General features: G+C 37.5%; 1 protein-coding gene across 1 annotated transcript; it reads left to right on the forward strand.

Moving 5' to 3' along the window:
- The first annotated feature begins 434 nt into the window (after nucleotides 1-434).
- LOC107820397 (low-specificity L-threonine aldolase 1-like) lies at nucleotides 435-5622 on the forward strand. Its single transcript, XM_016646679.2, has 10 exons — nucleotides 435-880; nucleotides 1636-1747; nucleotides 1950-2000; nucleotides 2251-2322; nucleotides 2412-2544; nucleotides 2821-2879; nucleotides 2978-3078; nucleotides 3665-3731; nucleotides 3827-3881; nucleotides 5237-5622. Exons 1-10 carry the CDS (start codon nucleotides 438-440, stop codon nucleotides 5620-5622), a joined length of 1479 nt encoding a protein of 492 aa, XP_016502165.2. The 5' UTR covers nucleotides 435-437.
- The last annotated feature ends 4215 nt before the right edge of the window (nucleotides 5623-9837 follow it).

A 9837-nucleotide genomic window follows, 5' to 3' on the forward strand; every position in this document is an offset into this window, starting at 1 on the left:
TGTCACACATTTACTTCTTTAAAGTCTGAAAACCCTTAGAGAAATTTATGATTTCGCCACTACTATCATATAAAAACACCCTTTTAAATTAAGGCATGCACATAGGGGTGATTGAAATTAACTTAAAAATAATTACTTACATTATTACACGTTATATATATATATATATATATATATATATATATATATATATAATACACAATTGTTTCATCATGGCACAATTAGCTTAGCATGCCATGTTATCAATATATAGAGAAGAAACTTGCATGGCATAGCATTGGTGATTACTGGATTCTGGTTATTTTTGCAATAGTGTCTAAAGTACAGTGTTGTGACTACGTTCTTTTTACACTGTGTTATTTTCTTATATTTTAGTTTTCCTTAGTGAAAATCCTGGCTCTAATACGGATGTATTTCCTTTTTTCAGTACAGGGAAAATGGCGGTAAGAACTGTGGATTTTCGATCAGACACAGTTACTAAACCAACTGAATCCATGCGTAACGCAATGGCCAATGCAGAAGTAGATGATGATGTCTTAGGTTATGATCCAACGGCCCAACGCCTCGAAGCAGAGATGGCAAGAATCATGGGCAAAGAAGCAGGGCTATTTGTTCCTTCAGGCACAATGGGCAATCTTATTTGCTTGCTTACTCATTGCCAAATTAGGGGGAGTGAAGTAATTCTTGGTGATAATTCACATATTCATGTATATGAAAATGGAGGGATTTCTACAATTGGAGGTGTTCATCCTAGGACAGTGAAGAACAATGAAGATGGAACAATGGATCTTCATCTGATTGAAGCTGCAATTCGAGATTCTAGTTTTGAAATACTTTATCCAACCACTAGGCTTATCTGCTTAGAGAATTCACATGCACGGTAAGTATATAATATACTCTCGTAGTAACAGTGGCGTAGCCATATACAGTTAAGGGTGTTCAACTGAACATCCTTCATCGGAAAATTATAAATATATGTAGGTCAAAAGTTACTTTTTATAAATATATGTATTAAACCTTGAACACCCTTTCCAAAATTTCTAGTTTCGCAAATGCATAGTAGAATTGTCACAGTGACAACTTTTAAATTGGTGCATTATTTGGTTATGCGATCTGATTTTTCTTAGAAGTGTATCTTTGGTATGTTATTGTACTATTGGACCATATACAGTCAATGACAGATCCAAAATTTAAACTTTGTAGCTTCTTTGTTGAGAAAATGAGTTTTAAAATGTATGTCTAACTTTATATATATTTAGTTGTCACACGTATATACAAGGTTCGACCCAAAAGTACTAGGTTCTGCTTCATAGTTCTTACAATATCGTCTAATTGCTCAACAATCATTAATGTTTTTCTATAGCTTTATTCAGTATTGACTCTTTTAATAGTGCATGTTCTTACAAAAAAAAAGGCAGTCCGGTACACTAAGCTCCCGCTATGCATGTGGTCCAGGAAAGTGATGGACCACACGGGTTTATTGTAATGAAGCCTTACCCTGCATTGCTGCAAGAGGCTGTTTCCACAGCTCGAACCCGTGACCTTCTGATCATATTGAAGCAACTTTACCAATTACGCCAAGGCTCCCCGTATAGTGCTATGTTCTTAACTGATAATTATATTCTATGAATGCAGATCGGGAGGTAGATGCCTTACTGTAGAGTATACAGACAAAGTTGGAGAGCTAGCAAAGAAATATGGTCTGAAGCTGCATATTGATGGCGCTCGTATATTCAATGCATCAGTTGTAAGTATATCTTTTCTTGTTTGTTAAGTAACACCCTTTTGTATGCAGTTGGTCAGTACTGCTACCTTGAGTCAAATGGATCTGTACATGATTTAAACTGTATAGTTTCCATATTACTTTAAAGGCATCACCACTTTACTTCTGTATTATGCTTTTGTTGTAATATTCATTGAGGTATTGACTGGACGTATCTGTCTTTTAGGCACTTGGTGTGCCCGTTCACAGGCTTGTACAAGCGGCTGATTCAGTTTCGGTAAGTTAAACGATGTCCAAAGATCTAAATTCCCTCTCTTGTACATAGTTATTTTTGGTTATTATAGTATATGGTTATTTTAGGTGCAAGCCGTGGAAACAGCCTCTTGCAGAAATGCAGGATAAGACTGCGTACAATAGACCCTTGTGGTCCGGTCCTTCCCCGAACCCCACGCATAGCGGGAGCTTAGTGCACCGGGCTCTATGCCCTTTAGTGTATATCGTTTTCGCTCATTCAAGAATATGTGCAGGCATGCTTATCGAAAGGTCTTGGTGCTCCAGCGGGATCTGTGATTGTTGGTTCAAAGAGCTTCATTGCCAGGGTAGCTTATACTTATGTATATCATTGAAGAAGTTAGTTTTCTTTGCTGCAGGATTTGTCACCTAACTCAATATTTCCTCCATTTTGTAGGCAAAAATTCTGAGGAAGACTCTAGGTGGAGGAATGCGACAGATTGGTGTACTCTGTGCTGCTGCTTCTGTCGCTTTACAAGAAAATCTTGTTAAGTTGGAAGGAGACCACAGAAAGGCTAAACTTTTAGCAGGTAATTGTTTTCTCCATTTGGTAAGGTATAAAGGGTAATCCGGTGCACTACGCTCCCACTATGTGCAAGGGGAAGGGTCGGACCCCAAGGGTTCATTGTACGCAGCCTTACCCTTCATTTCTGCAAGAGACTGTTTCCACGCTTAAACGTGTGAACTCCTGGTCACATGACAACAACTTTACCAGTTACATCAAGGCGATCCCCTTCCCATTTGGTAAGGGTATATTTACTTAAAAACTTTTATTCATCTGTCTAATGATTCCATTTACTTCTCAGAGGAACTTAACAAAATCAAAGGGCTTAAAGTTGATAGTGCTGCTGTAGAGACCAACATTGTAAGTTGATTTATCAACTCCTGATGCAATTAATGCCAATGCAAAATAAATTCAGCTCCTTCAGAAATATTATAATGAGATTCTTTTTTTGTGATCAGGTATATTGTCATATACTGAAAGGGTCAAAGGTCAGTAGAACACATTTGTGTAAGATTTTGGAACAACATGGTATACTTGTACTACCAGAAGGGCCAATGAGGTGTGCTTGCCATTTCATTCTTTATATCTCTCTCCAAACATGTCTACTCTTTTCCTTGATTGTTTATGCATGCTAAGCTATTTTCGAGTTCACCATCTAGTGAGAAATTTTTAGGGGTGCCAAATAGGCGGATCGAGTTGATTTGGGCGGGTCAAAATATAATTTGGGCTGGGATGGATTGGGTCAAATTGAACTAAAATCTGGGTCATGGCCCAACTCGACCAACTCTTACCGAGCTTTAATTATTGTGTATTGTTTTCTTATGAGTTGTTTAATTATCAAATATGGTCATATAACATATCAAGCAAAAAAAAAAATTAAAGTTATTTTAGCAAAGTTACTCATGAATTAATTTAGGTTAAAATCCAGCCCCACTTTAAATGGGCTGAAATGTGCGGGTCAAATAGATTTGGACTCAAGTTGCCACCCCTAAAAAATTAAATATAAGCATATTTAAGTAATAGTGGCACGTGTGTATGCACATTGACGTACACATGTGCACGTGTCTACTTAGGATTTTGTGTAAATAGTGTTGACATTTCTTTTCCCTTTTGATCATGCTGATGGTTAGCATTTCCTATTGCAGAATCAGGTTTGTTATACACCACCAGATTTCAGAAAGTGATGTGCACTATACTGTCTCTTGCCTTCAGGTAAAAAGTTAAAGAGTTCAAGCATCCACATTAGCTACTGATTTCCTCTGAATTCAATATTTATTCATTACCTTGTTTTGTTAAAATTTCTGCAGCAAACTTTGGCGGGAGAGGCAGAAGAAAATGGTGATATTAAGCATCTTATGAACGGTTTCAAACATAATCTTTATCTGTAAAAAAAAGAAAATCCAAAGCTTCTGTAGCATCAAAACCTTCAACTTCAAGTACCAATAATGCTAAAGTTATTGTATTATTAATTGAATTGGTATGTAATAATGAAAAAAACAGTTCATATAATAATCAATTTGATGTGGTGGGATTGTCATGTTATTTTTCTTTTCCATTGTGTCCTTGCTTATTTATTTATTACCTAAATTGATCCTGTACCTAAAGTGATAAAATGAGGTACTCATTTGGTTGTTGTATTGGAGAAATTAACTCTAGTATAAAATCCACATAAAATAATGCTAACATTTGAATGTCCGCATCAAAAAAAAATTGACGTATAACTATGTAATATTTGGTTGGAGGTTTTAAATAATACCTGTATTAAGTTATGTGGGAATGTAAAATAAAAATATATGCATTAGCAATGGGTATTAAAACTATTTATATACAATAACCTTCTAAAGTAAGTAATTCATGTATATATATGTGTTGGTAAAATTTCATTCTATTTAACCAAAAAGTTCAATACCAGTTCCTTTACTCTGCTTGACAACTAATTGCTCAACTATAACCTATACAAGATTTTGATTTCAACTATAACCTATACACATCCTAATGCCTATACCATCTGTATTATAGACAAATAGATATTACATTTGACAGAATAAAGAAGCTAAACTTGTCTAAGGAAACCAGTTCAATGCCTCCAAATGCTTCTGTCAGCTAAGATATGTGTTGCCTCTGATGTGTATATGACTTGCAATTTCTCTACACATTCTATCAGGGGACGAGTTGCCACTCTGAAATCTGATCTTGTTCCTATCTCGCCATATAAGGTATATCATCATCCCAAAGATAGCTGAGACAATTGTCCCAAATCATTGCTTTTTCCTAGCACATGTTGTCACCCATTTCACGCCTTCCTGCCATGTACTTATTTGCCTTGGACAACCAAACCAATTCAGTAGTCGTTGCCAGATATTCTTCGTGTAGTCACAACCAAAGAATAAGTGTTCAAAGTGTTCATCATCCAGGCCACAGAATACACAAGCTTGAGGAACTTGAATACCAATTTTTTGTAGCCTCTCAACACTAGGCAGTATTCCCTGTGTAGCTAGCCATAAGTTTAATTTGTGTCTGGGATGTATATGTGGTTGTAAGATTAGGCTCTTCCAGTGCACCTTTTGGACCTGAGAGGTCTACAACTTATATAGCTTCTTGGTGCTGAATCTTCCATCTGTACTTTGCAATTTCATCAGTCTTGAAGTTAGGTCTCCTTGCATGGTAGGTAGATCAAAGATAAGCTTCCTAAGTTCAAGAATTTTCCTCACTACCAGGCTGCATTCTTGGGTATAGACATAGTATCGATAGTTTGGTTCTTGACGTAATTAGCATGGATCCACCTGATCCAAAGGCAATCCTTCTTCTTGGTGACAGCCCAAACACTACTGCTTTATTCCAGTTGTACAGGTTTATAACATTCAGTCTTCCAGCTGTTTGTGACAAGCATATCTTCTCCCAAGACACCATTGCTTTCCTAGAGTTATTTTCTTTTCCTATCCATAGGAATATTTTGTATGTGGCTTCAATCATTTTCAACACCTTCTTTGGCAATAGAAATATTTGTGCCCTGTATGATTATACACCAAAGATCACTGATTTTATGAGCTGCAATCTTCCTGAGTATGATAGTAGCTTTGATGTCCAACAACTTATCCTTTAGTGGTCTTTTCTACCAGTATCTAGCATTGGTTAATTGATAGCTTCCTTGATGCTAGTGGCACACCCAGATATTTGATTGGCGATGTGACCTCATTATATCCCAACTCTTGCAAGATGCCCTCCTTCAGATTTGCAGAAGTGCCAGCAAGGTAAATGGAGCTCTTGTCTGCATTTGCCTGTAATCTTGAGGCCTTTGAAATTTCATAATAGCCTATTGAAGCAACCTAACAGAAGGGAGGTCTGCCCTACAAAATATCAATAGATCATCAGCAAAACACACATGGATTACTCCCAACCTTTTGCATCTAGGGTGGAAGTGAAACTCCTTGTTCAAAGACAACTGATCAAATTCCCTCTGTAGATATTCCATAGCAAGCACAAACAAGTAAGGTGACATAGGGTCACCTTGCCTTATTCCTATCAGTGTTAAAAAATAAGTGACAGTTGTTATACATTCCATTATCCACTCAATAAACTTATGTAGGAATCCCCGTTCAATCAGAAGTCTTTTCACAAAATACCAATCTAATGTGTTATAAGCCTTCCTAAGGTCAACCTTAAGTACACACCTTGCTGAAATCTCCTTCCTGTTATAGCCTTTGAATAGTTCATGAGTGAACAATATATTACCAGTGATACCCCTACCTTCAATGAAAGCTGATTGAGATCCTCCAACCAGATGACATATCACTTTCTTAAGTCTCCCAGTGAGCACTTTAGTAATGATCTTGTACATGATTGTGTAGCATGTTATAGGCCTATAGTCCTTAATCTGGGTGGGGTTGGAGACTTTGGAATCAGAGTGATAGTAGTACAATTGATGGCCTTGTACATATTTCCCGTTTGGAAGACATCAGCAAGCACATTACTTTTTACCTCCTCCTAGTGTTGTGTGAAGAATTCAATTAGAAATCCATCAACACTCGGTGCTTTGTCAGTTGGAATGCTTTTAACAGTATCAAATATTTCCTCTGTTGTGACTTCCTTGATCATCTCCAGTTGTTGTTGTCTTGTCAGGCAGGACCCTTTCTTAATCACCTCAGAATTTGGACAGGGGAGAATGTGTGATGACTCTCCCATCAGCTTCTTGAAGAAAGAGAGAAATTGGTCTTCTACCTACTTTGGTTCTATGATCTTGATTCCCGCATCATTGTGTATAGAATTAATTGTATTAGCACTAATGCGCATCTTCCACTGAGCATGGAAGTATTTTGTATTAACATCTCTATATTGTATCCATGTGGCTCGTGATTTCTGCCTTAGAACCTGTTCCTCCACATTGCTCCACTTTTCCACTTCTATTAAAGCTTCTTTCTCCTGTTCTATATAGATCTGGCATAATGGTTGTAGGGAGATATTATATTGTGCTAATTCCAATTCCTGCTTGGCTTGATTAAGCTTTTGTTGATAAGAGGTCATGTAAGTATTTAACTCCCTTAGTGCCTCTTTTAGCCTCTTAAGTTTCTGCCATGTTCTGGACATCCCTATATCTTTATAATCCTGTGCCCACACTTTTTTCAATATCCCTGCAAAATCTGGATGGTGTAATACTGCTTGATATAGCTTGAAGGGTCTAGGATGCAAGTTCTGTTGTTGTACTATACAGTTGCATTTGAGCAAGTTTGGTGAATGGTCTGAAACTCCAGGATTCAGATACTCTGCTTCAATATGGCCATAGTTCATCAGCCAATTATAATTTCCAAATGCCAAGTCAATCTTGCTATATACTCTTGCATTATCATCTCTTTTGTTACACCATATGTAGTACCATCCTGTGCTCTTTAAGGGAGTAAATTGCAGTCGATTCAATAGTTCCAAAGTCATTACTTGCATAAATCACAGTGAGAAACAACCCTTTTTGACAATTTGGGCCCTCCACTTCGCAATGGATGAACTGAGCATTAACCTCTAATATTTGAAGCTTTATATGAGGTTTCCACAGTAGCCAAATACGACCATTATAGGCATGATCATAGTTGTATTTGACTTGCCAGTCCTTTGCTATCTTTTGTGTGATCCTCCTAGCTTTATTTACTTTTACTCTTGTCTCAGCTATTCCCGTAACTTCTACTCTGTACTTCTTCAGAAAGAGAGTCATCTCCTTCTGTTTAAAGGGCATGTTAAGCCCTCTTATGTTCCAAGTACTTCTAATCATGGAGGTTTGAGGTGGATAGTACCACCCTCCCCTATATAAGCTGATGTATATCCTTGAGTTAGTACCTCAAATCTATTGGTAATTCCCAACTGGCCAGTGGAGCAGCTAGCTGTAACTTATTGTGTCTGATCATTCATCCCACCGTCAGCAATTCTTTTACCTTGGTTTTTTGACCCTTCTTTCCTTATTGGTGCTACTAAAGCTGGGAATTCCTCCTCGTCCAAAGTAGCATTAGTCCCCTGTGTTTCAGTGACAGTTTCTTTTGTTGTAGAAGTAGTTGGATCAGTGGTAGTGCTACTCTGGTCTTTTGCCATCCATTTAGTCACCACCTTCCTCCTCTTCCTACCTATTCTATTCTTCCTTGTTTGCTCTACAAAACCATCATTTCCTCTTGGGTCTTCCTCTATCTACATTCCTCAGTAGTGTGCCCAACTTTAGCCCAATCAGTACAATACTTTGGCTTATAATCATACTCTATACTCTAGTGGATAACCCCTGCTGGAGTATGGATTACATGAGCATTTAGCAGGGGGTGAGAAATATCTGTCTCTACTAGTACTCTAGCATATGATATACGATCCATCTCTGTTGTAAACAGGTTAATGTACATAGGTCTACCCACCACACTAGCCAACTTACTCAAAGCTTCTGTAGACTAGTAGCCAACATGTAAATTAGGAAATCTCACCCATAATGGAATTACAGTTAGACATTCAGGATCAAACACAAAATCAATCGACCAATTCTTCAAGATAAAAGGCTTTTTATGGAATTTATAAGGACCAGATTGCAGGACTCGATCCCTATTACTCACAGAGTCAAACATGAATATGTAATAGGCATCGTCATAATATAGGATTTTGGGTTCGTCAATAAAATTCCACACATTTTCGATATTATTCTCCATGGATTTGAAATATGGAGTATCACCCAGAACATACCCTATAAGAGAAGTACCCCAATATTCCTGTTATTCCTTAATGTCCTCCTCAACAATCGTAACTACGAATTTATCACCATGCATATCTGGAGGAATGTAGGTAAGGGCCTTACCCACTTGTGAGCTTCGATTCCTCTGGTAGGGTTTCTCCTCCGTATGTAGGTGTTTCTGATCCTATATCACAGGGCTTTTTGTAGCATCAGAAATTTGTGTTGTGGACTTAGCTAGGTTAGAAAATTAAAGTCGGCGGGGAACCTCTAACCCCGTTCTTCTCGCAGCCCGCTTCCCAACTAGATTGAGTTGATTCTCACTCTTCTCTTCATCTTCTGTTCCTCACATATGGTTTGAAATTATAGCGGTAGGAAACTATGAAAAGTGAGTGGTCTTACTTGTGATTGTATTGCATTCGTCGGTGTTGCTATAACCAAATTCAGCGGTAATAGTAAGGTACTAGTGGCCGGCATTTTCACACTACTCGTGCACATTATCAAGACTCGCTTAACATGCAGTGAGAGGAAATCATGCCTGGAAAATCACACTACTCCTACATATATTGTTATATCCTATAGGGGTCATTTGATTCAATTGTAGGATAAACAAGAATATCTCATGGTTTGGGATATCTGAAAAGATTTGTATGGGTCAAAATCTGATCAAGGGGACCTCGCCTGAGAGAGGGCAATCAAGAGTCAATTAGGCGAGGTCATGCTTAAAAAGTAACATTGGCGAGCCGAGCAGCTAAGGTCGAGGTCGAGCAAACAACTAGTTTAGCAAAAAGATATTCTGAAGGAATATTCTACAAAATATTCTCTGCACTTGTACTTTCAGTAGGTAAGGGATATGTCACATATAAATAGGAATAAAGAGAGAAGGAAAGGGGTATGTAATATTCTATATGATAAGCTCTCTCTAGAAAAGTTGACTCTCAAAAAACTACAAACATTATCTTAACAAAAGATTCGATTTGTTGTTTGTCTAAAACGTTCTCACATCAGATTCGAGAAAGTTTTCTATGTTCTCACGTTTAATTGCCTTACATCATTGTCAGAGAGAGAATCATCTACCTCATTGAATATTTGGGTGAATCATTTTTTCTATTTATATTTAATGTCATTCATTAT

This window comes from Nicotiana tabacum, chromosome 16, assembly GCF_000715075.1.
Source record: "Nicotiana tabacum cultivar K326 chromosome 16, ASM71507v2, whole genome shotgun sequence".
NCBI classification, from domain to species: Eukaryota; Viridiplantae; Streptophyta; class Magnoliopsida; order Solanales; family Solanaceae; genus Nicotiana; species Nicotiana tabacum.

What these genes read in the sequence shown, in the direction of transcription:
- LOC107820397 (XM_016646679.2), top strand. Translation starts at nt 438, where the DNA reads ATGGCGGTAAGAACTGTGGATTTTCGATCAGACACAGTTACTAAACCA. An exon ending in CTACCAGAAGGGCCAATGAG is followed by an intron (nt 3,079 to 3,664) that starts GTGTGCTTGCCA and finishes TTCCTATTGCAG; the next exon opens with AATCAGGTTTGTTATACACC. An exon ending in ATACTGTCTCTTGCCTTCAG is followed by an intron (nt 3,732 to 3,826) that starts GTAAAAAGTTAA and finishes AAATTTCTGCAG; the next exon opens with CAAACTTTGGCGGGAGAGGC.